Source organism: Cricetulus griseus, chromosome 5, assembly GCF_003668045.3.
Source record: "Cricetulus griseus strain 17A/GY chromosome 5, alternate assembly CriGri-PICRH-1.0, whole genome shotgun sequence".
Taxonomy (NCBI): domain Eukaryota; kingdom Metazoa; phylum Chordata; class Mammalia; order Rodentia; family Cricetidae; genus Cricetulus; species Cricetulus griseus.
In genome coordinates this window covers 101721544-101743809 of record NC_048598.1, presented here as the reverse complement: position 1 = coordinate 101743809, position 22266 = coordinate 101721544, and the positions used below count along the sequence as shown (strand labels likewise).

Here is a 22266-nt window from a genome sequence, read left to right as displayed (position 1 = left end):
TCTCTACGGCTCTCCACATTCAGAGACAGACAGTGTATTCTTTTTCTTACTATTTATTTTTGTGGGGACCAAGTCTCATATAGCACAGGCTAGCCTCAAACTGACTATGTAACTGAGGCTGGTCTTGAACTTCCAATCCTCCACTATGGCAGGGTGTGTGTGGTGCTCTGATGGGGCCCAGGGCCTCCTGTGTGCTACACAAGCACCCTACCCACTGAGCTACAAGCACTGTACTGATAGGGTCCTCTGTGTGTCGATGAAACTGGACTTGGTTAGCGGCAGCTTTGATCCAGGAAGCTCTGGGAGCTGTGAAGCCACCAGAGTCCCAGCATTTACATTTCACCTACAGACCTGCTGGGGTCACAGGATTCTCCCAATAAGGGAAACTTTGCCCCAGGGAACACATGTCACCCTGTCACCACTTGGGAGCTCCTTTGAGTGAGGCCAGGACTCTCTGCACCCTCAGGACCTGTTGACCCCCCAGCACACTGAGGCCCTGGTGCCCTCTGCCACTCGTCACAGGGGTCGGGTGTGGGGTGCTGTTGCTCAGGGCTGTCAGTTCTGCTGTTTTGTTCTGTCCAGGCAGTGCACCCTGACACCCAGTCTGAGACTGCCTGTAACTGAAAGCAAAGCATTGCAACAGGCACTGCAGAGCTGAGGCAGGGGGGTTGGGTCATCTTCAGTCACAGGGCCAATGGGGGGGGGTGCTCAGTGGTGTGAGTCCTGTCCCCAAAACAAACAAAACAGGAGCTAGAGAGATGGTGAGTGCTCCTGCACTGTGGTATGTGTGGAACTCAGACAACTTCAGGAAGTCTGTCCTCACCATCTGCTCTGTTAGACCTGGGGCTTGAACTTGGGCTCTCAAGCTTGTCGGCAGAGCCTTATGGCTGAGTCGTCTTCTGCCTTTGATGGAGTATTACTCACCCGTGAGAACAGGGCATGAGTGCGTGAATCGTGGTGACATCATGTGTGAGAAAGAGGCCAGGCCACTACAATGTAAGGCCCCTGTCAGGATTTCCAACCTCCAGCAAGAATGAAGAACGGAGCCAAGGTTACTGAGGTCAGCTGCTATGACACACAGTATAGAAGTCAGGATGACAGGAGTGGCCTGTGTCCTGGTGGTGGGTACGTGGCCATATGTACCTCTAAAATCTCTGTCCACAGTGAACCCAGAGTTTCACTGTATGTGCAGAAGCCCTTAACAGAAACCCTGTCAGCCGGGTGTTGCTGGCGCACGCCTTTAATCCCAGCACTCGGGAGGCAGAGGCAAGTGGATCTGTGTGAGTTCAAGGCCAGCCTGATCTACAGAGTGAGTTCCAGGACAACCAGAGCTACACAGAGAATCCCTATCTTGGGGGTGGGGGAAAGGATTGCTGTCATGTCCCAATGTCCCCTCCATTTTCTTTATTGACTTTTGTGGTGGTTCTTTTGTTGGATGGGGGGAGGGTCTCAGGTAGCCAAGGCTGGCCTTGAACTCACTGTGTAGTCAAGGATAACCTTGCATTCCTGATCCTCTTGCCTCTGCCTCCTGAGTACTAGGGTGGAGACACACACATCCATGCCTGCCCTAGGATCTTCCTGTGTGACCTGGTCTTGCCAGTCTCTCCTTGGCTGCCTCAAGGTCACACTGTCTCCCTGTGGCCACAGAGCAACACATCCTTTGTTTGTTTATTTTTGAGACAGGGTTTCTCTGTGTAGCCCTGTCTGTCCTGGAACTCACTCTGTAGACCAGGCTGGCCTCACTCACAGAGATCCACCTGCTGAGGAGTGCTGAGATTAATGGTGTGTGCCACAGCCACCCAGGACTTATTCACTTATCTATGGATTTTAAGACAGGGGCTCACCGTGTAGTATGGCTGTCCTAGAATTTACTGTGTAGATAAGGCTCTGCCTCTCTCCTCTTGAGACTGCAGGTGTGTGCCTCTCTGTCCCCGCCTTATTCCTCTAACCTGTGGTTTTCCCTGTCGTGTCGGGGCCAGGCTGAGGGACTTGCTCTCCCCCTCTGCCTCCCATGGCCACGTGATTCTCTGAGGCTGAGAATGTTGCACCCATCTTGACCAACTGTCCTTTAGGATCTCAGCTGAACAGGAGACCAGGTGGGGTTGGATGGGTTGCGTGATGCCAGGGCCACAGATCCGTCAAGGGAGTCTGAGCACACCTGGCCAAAGTCCCTGCCCCAGACCTTAGGAGAGGCTCCCAGGGGACCCAGCTTCTGGAACTTCTTCTCTCCCTCCCCACTCAGCATGTTGGGTTCCAGGTGTTGTTCTTTTGCTTAAATTAGATGGAATACGCTCGATGGAACACGAACTAGGAGATACATTAACCATAGAGTTTATTACAGGGGGGGGGGGGAAGAGTGAGAAGACAGAAGCAAAGAGGAAGAGGCGAACACATGGAGGTGCTCACTTAAAGGGGAGACTTGCACATGCACACTGAGTCCTTACGCAGCCCTGTAACGAGTGATGTAGCCATGACATGACCACGCAACACAGGGCCCTTTGAGCTGCCTAAGTATGTGCCTGAATGCATGTGTGCATGTCCCACCCATCGTCAGGGGCCGGGGTCAGCATGATACCAGGTTCCAACACCAGGTGCCTCAGTAGGGCCGGTGATCAGGGATTCAGGGTCTCTTAGAGTCCATGGAACCACAAAAGGAGTGACATGGCCCCACGGGCCCCAAAAAACACCAGAGACATGTGTGGCTGTCATAGCGGGTGCTCCAGGCATGGAGGGGGTGGAGGCCAGGCACCATGTACAGCACCCAGTACTCCCCACGGTGACCCAGCACCCAGGAGATTTCCTTTGCACCCGTGTCATTCATCCTTTTCAGTTCTGTGTTTCTGCGAGCCTGTCTCCACCAAGCACAGTTGCCACTTCACACCCCCCCCCCTTCCAGCACACCTAAGGCGTAATTATAGCTCTCCCCATGAGGAGAGCTAAAACCCAGCCCTGGCTTCTGGGCCTTTGACTGCAGCTCCAGCAGCAAATCAGGGCTGCTCCAAGAGCAAGGGCTGTCCTGATAGGCCAATGTTCCAAGTCACCCCAAGTGATGCCCTGAGTTCTGAGCTACAGTCATCTGTGCTGCAGTCACCACCAGGAGCTCCGCAGGCCCCTTTCCACCCACAGATCTATCACCCAGGGCTGCCACGTGCCCAGCCTTGTGGCCAGCTGTCTGTGCAGATTGAGCCCCGCTGACTCAGAGGTGTTTGGCTGTTATTGACTTACTACTTGGTGTGGGGGGTGGGCATGGTTGGTCCATGAGTCAGGGACTGGCTGGTGACACATACCTCTGCCTGAACAACAGGGGACAGCCTGCAGAGGTGCATCAAGGGCCTGATTCGAACCTCATAGTGAAGCTGACCCGTGGAAAAAGGCAGCTGTGTACGAGAAGCATGGAAGACAAAAACATGTCCAGACCTGTTTGTGGGCAAACACATCCATGTACATACTGAGATATGCAGAGGCATGCACGTGTGTGTGTGTGTGTGTGTGTGCGCGCGCGCGCGCGCGCGCGCGCGCGTACACATGAGCAGTGCCATCCTAGAACCCCCAGTGAGGGGCTGGGGGCATGGTCATGGTGGAGCCTTGTAGTGGCTTGTTTTTTAGTCTTTTGGTTTTGTCAGGGGCCCACCACCCAGCTCCCAAATAAATCACACCAGAGTCTTATCATTACTTATGAATGCCTGGCCTTAGCTTGGCATGTTTCTAGCCAGCTTTTCTTAAATTATCCCATCTACCTTTTTCCTCTGGGCTTTTGTCTTTCTCTTACATCTGTCTTCTTACTCTTACTCCATTGATTGCTGTGTGGCTGGGTAACTGGGTGACTGGATGACTGGGTGGCTGGGTGGCTGGGTGGCTGGGTGGCTGGGTGGCTGGGTGGCTGGGTGGCTGGGTGGCTGGGTGGCTAGGTGACTGGCCCCTGGAGTTTTCTCTTCCTTGTTTCTTCTCTTACTTTCTGCTCTCTGCCTGCCAGCCCCAACTATCCTTGCTCCTGCCTTGCTATTGGGCATTCAGCTCTTTATTAGGACAGCCAGGTGTTTTAGACAGGCAATGTAACACAGGTTCACAGAGTTAAATGCAGCATAAACAAAGTCACACACCTTAAAATAATATTCGTGTCAGGGCCAGGCTGAGGGGCTTGTTCTCCCCCTCTGCCTCCCATGGCCACGTGATTCTCTGAGGCTGAGAATGCTGCACCCATCTTGACAACTGTCCTTTAGGATCTCAGCTGAACAGGAGACCAGGTGGGGTTGGATGGGTTGCGTGATGCCTGCACCTGCCTAAAATCCCCCAGTGAGGGGCTGGGGCCGGGGCTTCTGAGCCAAGCAATGGCTTAGCATGTACACAGCTTATGCCATGTGCCTATCTGCAGAGATCCCCATGCACACACACAGACAGTGACCTGCTCCCACTTGCATCTGGGCCCCCATCTGGGCTCCTATCTCCACACACACCCTTTCTCAGACACATCCTTACATGGATGTGCACTCACATGTGCTGAGCTGGACTGTCCCCACCCTCCACTCCCCATCTTCCCAGGAAAACACTGCCAAGGCCTGGCTGGTTCTCTGTATCTAACTATATTTAGCTCAAGAGAAATCTCTGGCTGGAGTCGAAGTGGTTTCCATGTCCTGCCTAGAAGCCCTGATGAGCAAGTTCTCTGCAGCCACATGCTGAAGCTCCCAATTCTCTGCCCCCAGGAGAGGTGCTAGTTGTGTGCACACACCCCAAGGAGCTAGATAGAGCCAAAGATTTATTATCATTATTAATTGAAACCTGATTAAGAACATTGTTAAACTGGATATGGTGCCTGTCAGCCCACACCTTAAGAAATTGAAGCAGGGGTCGGGCATTGGTGGTGCACACCCTTAATCCCAGCACTCGGGAGGCAGAGGCAGGCGGATCTCTGTGAGTTCGAGGCCAGCCTGGTCTATAGAGAGAGTTCTAGGACAGCCAAGGCTACACAGAGGAACCCTATCTTGGGGGAAAAAAAGAAAAGAAAAGAAAAAAAAATGAAGCAGAATGGCCAGGAGTTCCAGGCCAGCTACCCATGGCGACTCTGTCTCAAAAGAAAACAAACAAAAATTGCTGTTTGTTCATATCTAGCTGCAGCAAAGAAATATAAAGTGATGCTATTGAGCATTTCCTAAGTGACATTTGATAAAACTGGGCAAGGGCTGACAAGAGGGCTCAGCTGGAAAAGATGATTTCAGCCAAGACTGACCGACGACCTGTGTTCAGTCACAGGGTCACACATGGAAGGAATAACAGATTCCCATAAGTTGTCCCCTGACCTCAGCATGGGTGCTGTAATGCATGCAAATGTACTCACGCACACTTTGGCTCATGTACCTTCACATGCAAAATGGCATGCATACACAGGTATTTTTAAGCAATAAAATATCTGAACCTCTGAGATGGCTCAGCTTATAAAGACACTTGCTGCCAAGCCTAAAGAACTCAGGTCAATCCCCAGAGACAAGTGAATCCTCCAGGTTGTCCTCTGACTACATTCAGGACACACAAAATATAAATAAGTATAGAGGAGGGGCCGGGGTGTGGCTCAGAACTCAGGAGGCCCTGGGGTCTGTCCCCAGTAGCCCTCCCCACTGCTGTCTGCAGAGTTCCTCTCTCGATGGCTTCCCCAGGAAGCCCATATCATGTAGGAAATGAAAGTGAAGCCTTCATGCTTGTCCCACCCACCTTGGGTCGCTGAGCCCATGCCCAGGTCACTGGCTCTACTGCCGTCCTGCTTGAATTCCTTAGCTCGGAACAGACAGACAGTCTTTGGCTGAATTATCATCAGCCCCAGCCTGGGCCATGCCAGTCACAAGTCTCTAGACCTAAGTGAATGAATGACTGTATGAATGGCTGAGGGAAGGGCCTGGGTAACCGCAGACCCTGGAACTATCCCCCATCATATCCATCTTCTCCAGGAGCCCTGTGTAGTGTGGGCCAGTGATTGCCGGCCACCACCACCCCACCCACAGGGACAGACAGTGGCAGGTGCTGGGTGTCCCCCCTTGCTCTGAGCAGCTAGGCACGGAGTCGATCTGGCTCGTCCTCTGAGGGGTTGGCGGGGTCAGGGGTTGGCTTGGTCAGTGGGTTGGCGGGGTCAGGGGTCTGAGCAGCAGGTTCATGTCCCTCTGTGCCCTACAGCTCTCTGGACTCTGGGGTCCACGCTGATGGCTGATGATGTCAGCGACTAACAATGTGGCCCAGGCTCGAAAGCTGGTGGAGCAGCTGCGCATTGAAGCTGGGATTGAACGCATGAAGGTGAGGGCCAGGGGAGAGGAGGCCAGAGAGCCCTGCTCGCAGCTTAGATTTCGGCGGTGTGACCTTGGGACACGCACTCAGGCTCTCTGAGCTTCTCAGCAGAAAGAGACAGCTGTTGTGTGTGGCTGAGAAACATAAAGTGTTCTGGGGCCAGAGACTGGGTTGATCATGATGAGTCTGCCTCTGGCTGGCGGCACTTTTTCTCACCTGTCGCCCTCTTAGAAGCAGTGCTCTGTCTGTCTTTTTGGTTACCACAGATGAGAACAGGAGTCATAGACAGAGGAATGGAGCAGATGAGGGTCTAGCTGCTTCCAGTTTGGTGTGGTTCTCTTTTCTTTCTTTCTTTTTTCTTTTTTTTGTTCTTAAAATCCCAGCACTCGGGAGGCAGAGGCAGGTGGATCTCTGTGAGTTCGAGGTCAGCCTGGTCTACGGAGCGAGTGCCAGGACAGCCTCCAAAGCTACACAGAGAAACCCTGTCTCGAGAAAAAAAAAAAAAAAAGACTGTTGGATTTGAGGATGGAGCCCCGCTTAGAATCTCCCAGTGAGGGGCTGGGGTGTGGTCAGGGACAGAACACACCAAAAGGTTCCATGTCCAGCACCACCAAACATTGTTTAGCTGATAACATGGCCCCAGCACACACCCATTCAGTCCTTCATTCACCCCTTCACCAGGAAGGGGCGCTGGGCCCCAGGCACTTTTTTGTGGGGATCATTAGAATCCTTTCCGGAGGGCCTGGTGCTATGTGGTCACAAATGGGCTTGATCCCAGGTGACCCCAGCCCTTGTGGCCAGGCCAGGCAGAGGACACCTCACAGGAGGCCTGTGGGCCCCAGCTGCAGGTTTCTTCCCACAGGCCTGCACACTCAAGCATTCCTTGTGGCAGAGGTCCCTGTTGAAGTGGTTTTTTTGTCTGAGCTGGTGCCAATCCCCGGCCTGAGGGGGAGGGCGCTCTGTGATTCATCCCACCCTCTTTGAAGTCAGGAGGAGTCCCCACCTCAGCTAGTCCAGTCTGCGGGTGGCATGGGCTGTTATTAGCCTGGTCACCCTGGCAGGCACTCTGGACTTCTGCACCGCCTCTTTAGTCACAATTATAGAGGCCAGGGAGCACTCTGTGGAAGGGGACCTAAGGGTCCTGTGCCTACATTAGCTATTCTGAGGCCTTACAAGCTATTCTTGGGGTCACAGAGGGCGATTTTCCAAGCAGAAGTCTACATCTGAGTGTACAAATCGAGCAGCCAACAGGCTCTGAGTGACAATTTTCCCTGTGTGGGTGGAATTGTCCCCAGGACTGGGCAGCTTGGCCAATCCGGATTCCCAGTGTCCCCAACATCTCAAGACAACTGGGGGTTTCAAATAAGTGCCATGGAAGGTAGATGTGTTGGTGAGTACTTGTCATGCCCCTACTGCCACTTGGGACACAGATGAGTATCCTTTCTGGCCAATTTAACAACAGAGTGAGACCTCATCTCCAAAACAGAAGACAGTGCATTGCTCAGTGGGTACAGTGCTTAGTTGATAGAGTGTTTATGAACAAGGCCCCAGGTCCTCTCCAGCATGTGGTGCTGGCCATCACCATCAGCTACATGAGACCCCATTTCAGAAAAACAAAACAACACCAAATAGTGGCCAAGCACAGCCAGCAACCCTAATGGACTGGACACCCAGCAGTGCAGGGGTAACAGGCTCCAGCTTCCTGAGTGAGCTGATGCTGCAGCTGCAGCTGGGGGATCAGTGAGACTCCAGAGAGTTGTGACAGAAAGATGCTTTGCAGCAGAGTTCAGGTCATCTTCATGGGGACCCCAGGGGCCAGCTGGGGTATGACACCTCCCACTGACCAGGTCTGATGACAGGCGGGGCTTTTCCTGGGGCCTCCTATCTGGGGTGGGGTGGGAATGAATCTAATTGGGAAGGAATCCAACCACTGCTTGCTTAAATGCTAGCAACTTAAGGTGAAGAACTCTGCAAGACCGCCTTTCATCTTTGTGTTTCCTTTGTATGTTGGGGATGGAGCCCAGAGGTTCACAGGAACACCGAGCTTTAGACCTCTAAGTCAGGACCCCAGACCCTCTCACTGGGGGATTCCAGGCTAGAGGCACCAACTCTGACCATGCCCTCAGCGCCTCATTGGGCGATTCTAGGTGAAAGTTCCACCCCTGACCACGCTCCCAGCCCCTGCATGGTGGTGTTTTTGTTTTGTTTTGTTTTGTTTTTTTAAATAAAGACTTTATTTATTATGTCTTCTGCCTGCATGCAAGCAGAGGGCACCAGATCTCATTCAAGGTGGTTGTGAGCCACCATGTGGTTGCTGGGACTTGAACTCAGGACCTCTGGAAGAACAGTCAGTGCTCTTAACCGCTGAGCCATCTCTCCAGCCCGTGGTGGTGTTTTGTAAAAGTTAAAAATATAAACGTGCAAGAGATGTGAGAACGAGAGATGCATTAATCATAGAGTTTATTACAGGGTGGGAAAGGGAGAGAGGAGAGAGGAAGAGAAAGAGAGTGTAAGAGTAGGAGAAAGGGGAGAGAACAAAGAGCAAGAGATGAGAGACAATGATAGGAGAGAGTTTAATGGGAGGAAGTCTGTCTTTTAAAGGGTCTTTTACTCCTGCGTGCAGACTTAGTTCCCATGGAACCCTGGGCTGACCAGGTACAGCCTGAGTGCATTGTGCCAGGTGACAGGGGCAGGCCAGCATAATGCCTGAACCTTTCACTGTGAGTGCTATTTTGTGTGCACAGTGCTTTTATACATCCCAACTGTCTGCTTTCAGGATCATAAGCCCAGTCAAAGCCTGTTTGAGGAGCCATCCACCTTACCCCAATCTCCATCCCCTAGCAACAATGGGTCCACTTCCTGTCTCTGAATTCACTTGTTCTAGAAATATCTTAACCTGGAGTCCCCACTGCGGGGTCTTTTGTGTTTGATTCTCTCACTGAGCACAATGTCCTCAAAATCCCTCCATGTTGTAGCCTGAGTGAAAACCTCATTCCTTTTTGTGGCTGTGTGATATTCCACAGCACGAGTTACAGAATGTGTGTGGCCACCATCATCTGGGGTCTCTCTGTCCTTGTGGCGGTTGTAGACACATCTGACCTTCCCTTTTCTTTGTGCCACACAGGTCTCCAAAGCCTCATCAGAACTGATGAGCTACTGTGAGCAGCATGCCAGGAGTGATCCCTTGCTGGTCGGTGTGCCAGCCTCTGAGAATCCATTCAAAGACAAAAAGCCTTGCATAATTCTCTAGCACTCTCTCTCTCTCTCTCTCTCTCTCTCTCTCTCTTCTCTCTCTCTCTCTCTCTCTGATCCCCTACCCTTCCTCCTATTGTCCAATTTTTACTGTGAGAAAATACCTGATTTCCTTACACTTTGCATTCTAAAGGAACAGAAACCATTGTGAAAGCAGACCCTCTTGATGGGGGTGAAGTTTGTGACCCCACCTTGGGCCTCTGACTGCCCAGATATCAACCTCCCCCACTTCCTCCTGTCAAGCATTGCTGGAGACCTGAGTGATGTGATTTTTTTTAAAGCCCTCCTTATTTGGTCCTGGGGACATGGCTCAGCAGGTGATGTGCATACTTTGCAAGCATGAGGACCTGAGTTCTGGTCCCACATAAAAAGCTCTGGTGCAATAGCACATGTCTGCACCCCAGTACTCGAGAGGCCCAAGGCAGGATCCCAAGGGCTTGAGGGACAGCCAGCCTAGCTGTCACTGAACTCCAGTGAGGATTCCTGCCTCAGAGCTAGAGGAAAAGAGCCAGCATAGACCTGTGGCTCCACCCCTGACACACACACACACACACACACACACACACACACACACAGGCACCCTGTGCTGCCTGCCGGTGCCCCTCCCGAGTGTGGAATGTCATGTACACAGTGATGCCCTTTCTCCAGGACAGACATCCAGGTCTCGACACAGAGCGAGCAGTTACTGGTATGGCCGAAAGTGTAATTTTGTCTCCTAAGCCTGAGACCCATTGGGTCACTGGTGGCTCCCGTTTTCTCCCAGTTACCAAGGTTGTGTGACAGACAGAAGAAATGCAGACTTGATTATCTTGAAGTGATTGAGAAGGAGTCACAGAGATGGGATCCTGCATTTCCGCGTGATGATGGGACTGTGACTCCGGTTCCTCCAACCCCTCCCTGGATCAAATCACTTTCCAACTAGCTGGAACCAGAGACCCTCAGTGTGAGGACTGCAGACCAGTTCTACACTTCACCTGTACTGAAAGATTCGAGACACCTATACCACATATACCACACCCCATCCATTTACTGCGCGCGCGCGGGGGGGGGGGGATTCTAGGCGGGGCTCCACTCCAGACCACACCCCCGACCCCTCACTGGGGAATTCTGGGGGGAGGGTCTCCACCCTGACCACGCCCACAGCCCCTCACTTAGGAATTCTAGGCGGCAGGGCCTCCACTCTTTCTAGTTTGTGAGAAGAGTATGTTGTCCAGGCTGGCCCGGAACTGGAGATCTTCCTGCCTCTGCCTCTAGAGTACCTGCATGACAGGCCTCTGCTTCCTTACATGGTGTAGGCTGGGTTTGAAGACAATTCGGGCCGGGCGTTGGTGGCAACCGCCTTTAGTCCCAGCTCTTGGGAGGCAGAGGCAGGCGGATCTCTGTGAGTTCGAGACCAGCCTCGTCTGCAAGAGCTAGTTCCAGGACAGGCTCCAAAGCCACAGAGAAACCCTGTCTCCAAAAACCAAAAACAGAAGCAGCAGCAGCCAACCCTGCCAATAAGCACCACAGTGACACCGGCAGGTGGCAGCAGGAGGAGGTTGGGCTATGCCAGTGTGGACTACAGCCACACCTCACAGGCACCCTAAGCATCAGGATGATGATGAATTCAAGAGTGCCCCAGTGCCTCAAACAGCAGAAATGAAACCAGTCCAGTTATGTCCCAAGGCCCTGGTGGAGATGAGCTTCCAAGAGCCTGTGCCAGGCTGGTCCCTGGACAGTTGCCCAAGTTGCCCGTGGCAAATGTGAATGCGGCTCTCACACCCCACCTCACCTCCCTAGGTAGCAACGCCCCCAACTCACTCTGATTGGGCCAGGGAAAGACATCTACAGTGAGAATAAGGCGAGGTACTAGGGGTCCTAAGAGGGGCCCTCTGTTCCCCCTTTCCTGGGCTGGCTCCCAGAGAGCACAGACTGAAGGTCAGACTCCTCCCATGCATGAGCTCCCCATACTGGTCAAGGAGGGTCAGGGACTTTGGGGAGTCTGACTCCCCAAACCTGTGTTGAAATCAGAAAAGCCACTGTGTACCCCCAAAATTATAGACACCTTGCATTAGGGTGGGAACTGGAGCCCCAGGGTGAGTGTATGTACCCAGCCTGTCTGGCAAGGGCAGAGGATAGCGTATACTGGGGACTAGGGCAGCACTCAGTGTGTCAGACCCCCGGGCTTCCATCCCCAGCTCACAGAAGCCAGGCATGGGCACACTGGGGAGGTGGGAGTAGGAGGGTCAGGACTTCATGGTCACCCTCTGCTACACAATGGGTTCAAGGCTAGCCTGGGCTATATGAGACCATATCTCAAAAACAGAAAATGCAGTGCACTGGTCCATCCTCCCAACCTCTCCTGTCTCCCTCAGGTGAGGTTGCCAGCGGCAGATGCCATGGCTAGTTCACATCTAATCACAATGCCTTCTTGTTCCTCCACCCTGGGAAAACAGAAATCAGTATCTACCCCAAAAGACCCTCCAGCCACCCCTCCTCAGATGATACACAGGCCAAGACCAAAGTGACATCTTATTCCCCAGGGAAGGTGGGATGTGCTCAGCCAGTGTTTGCAGGATGGGCCTTGGGACCCAGAATAGTCCCTTGTCCCATCCCAACCACCATGGCCCTGCCTCAGCTTGGAGAAGCCAGGCCACAACAGAGCAATCAGGAGCAGGGCGGTGGTGACATACGCCTTTAATGCCAGCAGTTGGAAGGCAGAGGCAGGCAGATCTCTGTGAGTTCAAGGCCTGGTCTATATAGTAAATTCCAGGATATCCAATGCTATAGAGACATGGTCCAAAAGAAAAGAAAAGAAAAGAGTGAGATCTGCTCCAGCTTGATGACTTCCAACCCCAGGAGAAGCTGCTAAACTCTCCCTTGTCCTCAACAGAAACCATGTATGCTCTCTCTGAGTGTCTTGGACACAATGGCCAGACAACACAGGACGTCACACAACACTTTCAGTTTCCTGCACCCCACTTTGGGCTCTGGCTCCACCCCTTCCATCTGCATTGTGACATTGGTTGGTTTTTATTCCTGATTTAAAAAAAAAAAAAAAAGATTCTGTTATGCCACAGCCACTTGCTGACAGTGTTTGATACTTGTGTGGAGGAAGGCCATGATAGTGTGAGTCCTCCATAATAAAGGCTCAGTCTTCCTTTTACCTTGACTCTAAACTCTGTTTCTCTCCCTGGCCAGGACGGCTCAGGTGATGTGGAGGACAGTGGCCAGCCATCACACCCCCTTCCTTCACGTTCAGCCTCAGCAGATGACAGATCTGTACATGAAAGTGTTTCATTTTGAGACAAAGTTCTCATGTAGCTCAGGCTGGCCCCCAAACTCATTGTACACCAAGGGCTAACCTTGAATTCCTGACCCTAGATGACAGGTATGGCTGCCATGCCTGGTTCATGCAGTGCTAGGGATGGGAGCTAGGGCTCTTTTGTCCATCCTGGGCAAGTGCTCCACCCTACCCACTGAGCTCCACCCTAGCCTTTTGGTTTTATTCTGAGACAGGCACACTGTATACATGCCTAGAGTCATCCAATAAGGGACATTCCCTCCCAGCACTGTAAAAAATAAAATAAAGACCTCTTATTCCTAAACAGTTGTGGGGTCAGAGGTTTGGCACAGGCATCCCCGGGCTGCAGTCCAGGCCTGCAGTGCAGTTCCAGGGAATACCTCTCTGCACTCTATCCCATCACAGCATCTAAGAGGGCCTGCATCCCTTGGCTTGCAGCCCCATCCTCCTCCTTCAGAGCCAGCAGTGCAATGTCTCCCACCCAGTCCTTCACCCACTTTTCTCCTTCACCTGATGGATGACAGGGAGCCCTGGATGACCCAGGATGATCCCCCAGAAGAGGGTCCTCAGCTTAACCCATCTGCAAAGTTTTTCTGCTCTCAGAGAGGAGATGATGTGTGACATGTCACAGGCCTGGGCATACAAACGAGGTGGCCTTTGGGGCTGGTAGGCAGCAGCCTGCAGCCTGGCTTCAGTGGAAGCCTAGCATGAGACGCTTATCTGCTGTTCAGCCTTCTGACCCAAGGTCCAGGGGTGAACTCGGGACAGTGAGGTGTGTGGAGGGAGAGCAGGCAGGAAAAGTTTGTGTTGTTGACTCTACTTAATGTGGCCTGTGGTTGCCTCTGAGGGGCCATGGCCTTATACACTCACCTGGGCATCATTCTCAGGGTCCAGCCCAGGAGGATAGATGCCTTGGGTCCCACTCTGCTCTGTGTGACATCAGCCACAACCCCCACCCCCAGCCAGCCTTCTAGGGCCAGTGAAGTAGACTAGAATTGCAGGAAATTTTAAAAGGGAGGAGGAGTGGAAACTCATGCTAGGAAGGCTTAGGACAAAAGAGACCAGGTCACATTTCCAGAAGTGTCTGATGCTTATGAGACAAGGACAGCCACATCCCTGAGCCAAGCGAACTCGCTGGTGAGTCACAGGCCTCACACCCAGGTGCTCTACTCCACAACAGCTTCTCAGAGACAGTAGTATCCTAAAGGGCTTTGTTCAAGCTTTCCCATGACAGACGGGGATCACAGCCACATGAAAGAACAAAACACAGAGGCAGCACTTGGGAGGCTGAGGTAGGCAGATCTGGAGTTCAAGGTTAGCCTGGGCTATAGAATAGGATCCTGGTGGTGGAAAAATGGCTCAGGTTTAGAACATTGCCTGCTCTCGCAGACGACCCAGATTTGGTTCTTAGCACCACATGGCAGCAAACAACCATCCGAAACTGCAAGCCCAGGGAATATGATGCCGCCTTCTGGCCACTGTGGGCACTGCATGCACACACACACACACACACACACACACACACACACACACACACATATATGAAACACCCATGCACGTGAAATGAATAAATAAAATTAAGTGGGGCAGTTAGTGGCACACGCCTTTAATCCCAGCACTTGAGAGGCAGAGGCAGGCGGATCTCTGTGAGTTCAAGACAGCCTGGTCTGCAGAGTAAATTCCAGGACAACTAGGACTACACAGAGAAACCCTGTCTTGTCTCGAAAAGCAATAAACAAACAAGTAAAATATAAAAAGAAATAATGGAACCCTGGCTAGATGGATGGGTAGATAAATAAGGAGATAGATAGATGTAGAATAGACCATAGGTAGGTATGTAGCACATGATGGATGGATAGACATAGATAATAGTTAGAAAATGGATTAATAGATGGTGGATGGATAGATAGTTAAAGCAATAAGGCAAAAATCTTACCCCACATTAGTCTGAATAAGTAACTTTAGATCTATAGAGTGGGAGATTAGGGTGTGCACAGGACATGGGTGGTGCTGTGATGCTGTAGCCCCCACCTCCAGAGAAAGTCCAGCATTCCTTTAACTCCCCAGGCTCTGCTCAACCAGGAGAAATAAAAACACACATGACAGAAACTCTTGGAAAAATAAAAAGACTTGGGAGGAAAGTCAGGCATTTCCCCGTGACATTGGAATTCAGGAATTAGGAGATGGTGACTTCCAGGCCAGCCTGGGCTCTGCAGTGAGATCCCCATGTCAAGAATAAACCAATCAACTGATGGTCAGGGCTGGGGAGAGACGGCTGAGATATTAAGATCACTTGATGCTCTTTCAGAAGGCCTGGGTTCAGTTCCCAGCATCCACATGCTGCTCAGGACTGCCTATGATGCCAGCTCCAGGGCACCAGATGCCCCCTTCTGGTCTCTGTGTGTACTGCACTCACATGTGCATACACACAGACACACATACTACACATAACTAAAAGCAAGGATAAATCTCTTTAAAAGTAAGGAAGGAATGTTGTGAGCAGCTCTGGTCCTAAGAGACACAACCTGGAAGCATCTCAGGCATTCAGCCATAGGTGAACAGAGAAAGAAAATAACATGCTCATACCATAGGATGCCACTCAGCCATGGGAAGGGACATGGTGATGATGGCACAGGGTGACTTGGGAACACTCTCTGCTGAGTGAAACAAACTTCACAGAGGAGAACAGCGGGAGTCTACAGACAACAGGTGATCATCAGGTGACGTCCCCAAAGATAACTACATCTTAATAGAAGAGCTGAAGCTTGGTGGCTTTGTGTAGAACCAAAGATCCTTGTGGGAGGGTCCTGAGCATTCTACATCATTCAGGGCTCCAATGTCACAACCATTTCAGGGCATTTATGGTGGGAATGTAAACAATGTCTTTTTGGCAGGTATAGAGCCCCAAGCCTATCATCCTGGCACTCAGGAGGTTGAGGCAGGAGGATGGCTGTAAGTTCAAGGCCAAAAAATAAAATAAAATAAACAACCCAAAACTAAATGGGGTGAGCAAGTGGAGGTGGCTAGAGAGATGGGTCAGATTTTACGAGTACTTGCTGCTCTTGTAGAGGACCCAGAAGCCATATGGAACTCCAGCTACAGGGGATTACATCACCCTGTTCTGGCCTCCATGGACAAACAGGCGACACACACACACACACACACACACACACACACAGAGAGAGAGAGAGAGAGAGAGAGAGAGAGAGAGAGAGAAAGGTCTATCACCCAGACAAGACAAAGACAGATTCTATCCAGAATAGCTTTGTAAACCAATAAAACTTCAAAAATTTGTTTTTGTTTTTGTTTTGCAAGTCAGGGTTTCCCTGTCTAGCCTCAGCTGTCCTGGAACTCGCTCTGTAGATCATGCTGGCCTTGGACTCACAGAGATCCTCCTGCCTCTGCCTTCTGAATGCTGGGATAAAAGGGCTTAAATTAAAAAAAAAAAAAGTTTCCCTGAAGGCATTTTATTTATTTGTTTGTTTTGAGACCAGGCCTCTCTATCTAGCCCTGGCTATCCTGGGACTTACTGTGTAGCTAAGGCTGGCCTCAAACTTGTGGTGGCCCTCTTGCTCCTGCAGTGTGAGGATGACAGGCAGGCACTGACACACATCACATGATCCAGTGAATTTCTTGGGTTCCTTACAGGAGCATAGGCCACTCAGGGAGCGGGCCCACTGAGTAGTCCCACCCCAGGTGTATGGCCAGGTCATGGATAGCTGAGAGTTCCAGAGTTCCCAACCTCATGGCAATAGTGTGTCTCTTATATACTCAAACCCCACACACCAAAAGTGGCCAAAAGAGAGGGGTGGCCCACGCCGAGGGCGAAAATGCTCCCAAGAATGCAGCTGGGTTAGTGCAAGGATAAGAACCTGAGCACCTGGTGGCACATACCTTTCATCCCAGTACTCAGGAGGCAGAGAGAGGCAGGTGGATATGTAAGCTCGAGACCACTCTGGTCCACAGGGTGAGTTCCAGGACAGCCAGGACTACACAGAGAGACCCTGTCTCAACAAAACCAAAATGTAATTAAAAACAAAACAAAACTTTTGATACCAGTTTTCACTGTTTTGCTGGCTGATCCCAAACTCACTAGCAGACCACGTGCCCTGTAACTCACAGAGTTCTGCTTCTGTCCCCCACATGCTGGGATTAAAGTCATGTGACACTAATAAACATTTTTCCACAAATAAACAAATGTAGTAAAAGTACTTTTAAGGAAACAGACTTCCTGGGGTCAGTACTAAGTCCCCTGACCCTGAAGAAGACCTTCCCAACACAGCAGGTGGTTGTGACCACCATTTTCATCATCAACTAGACACTGTCTAGGATCACCCCAGAAGTGAGCTCATTGAGGGATTGTCTGGATCAGGCCACCTGTGGGCTTGTCCCTGAGGGATGCTGGAGATTTCATTAACTGATGTGGGGAGCCCCAGCCCACTGCAGGCAGCATCATTCCCTATGCAGGTTGGCCCTGAACTCTGTAAGAAAGGGGAAACTCAACAGAGGTCCTGCAGGCCTCCCTTGTTTTCATTTTCCTGTTGCCTTGAGATGGACTAGGACTGGAAGGTGGAACCAAATAAACCCTCTCTGTGTGTCGCCTTTTCTCAGGGTCCTTTATCACAGTAGCAGAAAGGGCTGATGAGGAAGGTCCAAAGAGATGAGAAAAAAAGTACCCTTTCCAGTGAAGGGTAGGGTGGTGTGGGAAGGAGGGGGGGTATCTCCTGAGCAGGCTATGTGCTCTGCAGGACACGTGGGGTCCTAACCTTGGAGTCAGTAGGGTTTACTGTGAAAAGTGATGGAATGCTCACTGTTCTGGCTGACGGCCTGAGAATGCACCCACTCACTTTCGCTGGAATTTATCATTCTGGGAAGAACTCCAACTTTAAGGTGGGAAAGAAACTCCCCTGTTCATGTCAGACTACACCAGGCCAGCCAGTGGGTGTGAGGTGGGGGCTGGGCCAGCCAACAGGTGTCCAGGGTCCTTACCTGTAGTCACCAAGACCTTCCTTCACATCCAAAGAACATCTCGGCCATTAGGGCTACAGCCTATAAGGGCTTTTTTTTTTTTTTTTTTTTTTTTTTTTTTTTTTTTTTTTTTTTTTTGGTACCTCAAGGATGGAGCCCAAGGCCTTGGGCATGCAATGTGGCAAACCTACCGTGATCACACTCCCAGTCTCTCACTGGGGGAGTCTAGGAGGGGACTCCACCCTGACCACGCCCCAACCCCTCCCTGGGGAATTCTAGGCAGGGCTCCACCTCTGGCAGGTGCCCTCTGTGGTCACAGATGCTGGGTCATTTCCTGGAGCTTTAGTGAGTGCTTGGAACCAAAACTGTGTCCTCTCTTGCTGAGACAAACACAGTTAACTGCTGAGCCATCTTTTTAGCCCCTGTCATTCCTTTTTTTCCCATAAATACCACACAAAATCTTGAATTTTTCAGTGCTTCATGGTGAATCTGCCCGGTGCCTCTCTCCCACCTCATCCTGCTCTTACCCGTCTCTGATCCTCCCCGTACACACCATATTTTCACATCTAAATTTCATATACAAGACGAAGTAATTGTTTTCTTGCTCTGGCTTAGTTTGTTTAAGGCAGTGACCCCCACCCATCATCTTCATCTCCCCCAACCTGCTGGCCACAATGTTCCTGAGGTGGAGGCAGGAGGATGAAGATTCTGAGGTCATCCTCAGCTTCAGGATAAACTTGAGGCCAGACTGGGTGAGCTAGGACCTGTGCTAACTTCCGCATCTGGCTGGCAGCTTCCTTCGCACTTCCAGCAGTTTTCTCTGAAGATGTGCTTTCTCTGGCCCTGTCAGGGCTATGCACAGTGCCCAAGGTTCCCGCTTCCTTTCTCTGAAGCCAGGACCCCAAGCGGGGATCTGGCTCTTTCCTCTGAGGGAGCTCAGCTGGGCCCTGGCACCTCATCCTCCTGATCCTGCTTCCAGGAGCTAGGCTCAGAGCAGCTGAGGGGCAACTTCCAGGGTCAGGGGACACCCACGATCTGGGGGCTGCTCAGGAGCCAGGGACCAGGCTAGTGACAATCTCAGAAGGCTGGGTGGATCGGTCCAGGAGCCTCCTGGGATTACAGGCATGTGTTGCTGCACCGGGTGTTTTATGTGGGTGCTGGGGGCTCAAACTCACATAGCAGTCACTTTATGGACTCAGCCACATCTCCATCCTCCCCTAATTCTGTTATTTTAATGGCGTTATGATAACACACCTGTCATCCAAGCCCTCTGGAGGTCCAGGCAGTAGGCTAACCACAAGCTGCAGAGTATATGCATGCTATCCCCGGGGCTACATAGCAAGACTGTCTCAAAACAAAGCAAAGCAGGATTCTGTTATCCTGAGTGTGGACACTCAGGACAAGCCTGCCATCCATGGCAGAGTGAGCCTGTGGCCACTCTGCTAAGTGAGACAGAATCATTACAAAATGACCAGGACAGCCCTGACTTATGGTGCAAGTCACCACCAAGGGCCAGCCAGGAGCATGTGCTGGCCTGTGTGTCACCAGTCATGAGACCCTAGGAGCCCATTCCAGGGCCTCAGCTTCTTGCTCTGTAATCTGGGCTCTCCCCCATGAACCTCACAGTTTAGTGAGGCTGGGGACCCCAGCATGTGGCCCTCCACTGGGCTTGGGTGCTTAGACACGCTGTGTTGCTAAGTGCTAGAGTACTAAATGCTACCAGGTTCTCCAATACTAGGTGCTTAGGTACCTGAATTTAGCTCCAGTTAGGTGCACTGTATCCTTCCTGAGACCCTGGCTCAGTCCTCTGCATGGATCCCATTCTAAGACATCTAATATATTCATTGACAAAATGGGGGGTCACATCCTGAAAGGAGGCCCCAGAGATGAAAAAACTCTCAAGGTGCGGCATTTAGAAGAACTATGGATGGAAATAAAATCATGTTCTATGCCTCAATTTACCCTCATTGTGCAGCCCATCTATGGGGACAAGGTAACCCCCCCAATCAAAAGAGCTGTTGGGCATTTGTGAGAACCCCAGAATGAGGTGAAAGGTTAGAGCCAGGGGAGCCCCACCCTGTCCTGGAAGCAGATTTTAGCTGTGGGGTGTCACGGATTCCTGGAGGCTGGAAGGCCTTGCTCACTGAGATCTTGGACACACCCTTTCCTCCATCATAGAACAGGGGTGTCCCTTCCAATGAGGCGGTGGAGTGGGGCTGTGCCAGCTCAGATTGATGTGTGATACCAGCCTCGGGTCAGCCAGCTAGGAGGAGGAGGAAGAGGAGGAGGAGAAGCTGGCTAGCCAGGCTGGGTGGAGGAATCCCCAAAAGAGCTAAAAATAGCCATGGAAAGTACTATGTGTCTCCAAATAGAAAGCAACCAGCTTGGCCCAGCAGAAGGCCAGGGCAGGCTGGAGAGAGAGTGGGGTTTGAGAGACGTGCCCTGGGGACCCTTCCACCAAGGCCTTCACAGCCCTCTTCCCCAAGGCCGATGTCCCCAAGCCTGCACAAAATGTAGAGAACTCAAAAAATGAAGCAAACCTCATCCTCCCCCCACTCCCGGTCCTGGCTGGCCTCAAGAGTGCTGACCTGGGAACTGGGAGGACTCAAGCCACCCAGGCTAAAAATAGCTCTCACCTCCTCCCAGGCTATATTTAGTGTCTTGTCTGCCTTGGAGTCAGCAGGAGCCAGTGGGCACACCCACCACCCCCGCCCCGGCCAGGCCAGCCAGGCATTCTGGCTCCCATGTGGGCACCACCTCAGGCCACAGCAGAGGCCAGTAACAGAGAGCAGTCAACACCGGGTTACAGATTTGGCACCGGTTGTGCTATGTGGAACCAGGTCCTAGAAAGACCCTCAGAATGGACTGAGAAGGATGCAGAGAGTGTTGGTATGGTCGTTTGCATACAGGGTCTCATGTAGCCCATGCTGACCTCAAACTCACTCTGTAGCTGAGGATGACTCTCCCAAGTGCTGGAATGCCACTACACTCTGGTGATGTAGTGCTGGGATGGGAGCTGGGACCCTGTACACTCAACTTCAACCTCAACCCTATTTTGTTTGTTTTTTGAGACAGGGTCCCCTATGTAGCTTCAAGCTCACAGCAATCCTCCTGCCTCAGCCTCCTGATCTGTTTGCATGAGAGGCGTGCATCACTATACCAGCAGGTTTATGCTTACTGGGAATGGAACCGAGGAAGGAGCTGTACCTACCGGCCCAGTCCTACTGGCTTTGGGATAAAGATACTTACAGCCTGAAACAAGGCTGGATCAGGAGCCAAGACCCCAGCCTGCAATCCTGTGGCCACAGACGAGAGGCAACTTGGGTAGGACACAACCTTAGTTTCCCCATAAGTGAAATGAGAATCACATAGCTCAAGGCCACTGCCAGACCCATGTTAAGCACTGGAATGCACAAATGCACACACACACAAACACAAAGCAAACCCGCGGACACTTTTTCTTTCTTTGTCCATATGCCCCGCCTGCGCAGAATCAAACGTAGGCTGATGTCATCCGAGCCCAGATCCAGCGTGGCCCACGCAAGCCGGCGCTACCGTCACCGGCGTTCTGGGCCAGGGAATCCCCGCCTGGGTGGAAACCCGTGACACCCGCGCGGCCTTCCGGCTCCAGGCGCGGTGGGCGTGGCCTGGGCGTGGCTTCATTCTCTGCTGCAAAGCCAGCATGCTGGTGCCCTGGTGCCCGCGTGCCCGGGGTGAGTGCAAACACCCGTGAGTTTGTGGCATCCCCGAAACTCCTGTGGGCAGTGACCCCGCGTGGGGTGCATTGTGGGATTAGGGTCTGTGCACCCGCAGGCTGTGTGGGGAGTGAGGGGCCCGATACCGGAGCCAGGGCTCACTGGACGCTAAGCTCTGAGTACTATCCCCAGTCAGTAGCACCACATAAACTGAGTCCTGAGCCCGTGCACGTGTGTCATCCCAGCACAGGAGTGATGGGAGGAGGAGGGTTAGGAGTTCAAGGTCACCTCAGACTGTACAGTGAGTTTGAGGCCAGTCTGGGCTACAAGAGACCATTCCAAGCCCTAGTCTGATTCTTCAAGACCTGAGGGGCCGGGATGGAGAGGAGATCCCGGAAAGTATCCTCTTCCCTGACTGGACACATGGGCATGCACACCCTGCAGGTGCCCCAAGCCTGTGGGCATGGGGCCGCCACTGTGACTGGCAGGCTGTTCACTGTCTCCCCACCAGTCTGGGATCTAATTACCATCAGGGTGAGACCGGCTGGCTGGGAAGATGAATACATCCCACTGTGTCTGCAGCCTGTCTGGATCACCCTGGCCCTTCAGAGTCAGTTCCTGGGGCTGTGGAGGAGAGGAGAGCCTGGGTGGGGTCTGGGATTACCTTGGTGTGGTCACTTGGAGAGAGAACCCTTGCGTTTCTATGCGGGTCCCAGAAGGTGGGGGAATGGCTGAGTGACCTGGACTCCTGATCCATAACGTGTATGTCCCCAGCAGACAGATGGAAGCACCGTGCTGCTT

General features: G+C 52.1%; 1 protein-coding gene across 1 annotated transcript in view; it reads left to right on the top strand.

The window, feature by feature from the left end:
* The window catches only part of Gng7 (G protein subunit gamma 7), a 68529-nt gene extending 55158 nt beyond the window's left edge, over nucleotides 1-13371 (top strand). The window contains exons 3-4 of the mRNA XM_027419291.2: nucleotides 6160-6276; nucleotides 9392-13371. Of these exons, the coding sequence (XP_027275092.1) occupies nucleotides 6193-6276; nucleotides 9392-9517 (210 nt within the window). The 5' untranslated portion in view covers nucleotides 6160-6192 and the 3' untranslated portion in view covers nucleotides 9518-13371. The remainder of the gene's footprint in view (nucleotides 1-6159; nucleotides 6277-9391) is intronic.
* The last annotated feature ends 8895 nt before the right edge of the window (nucleotides 13372-22266 follow it).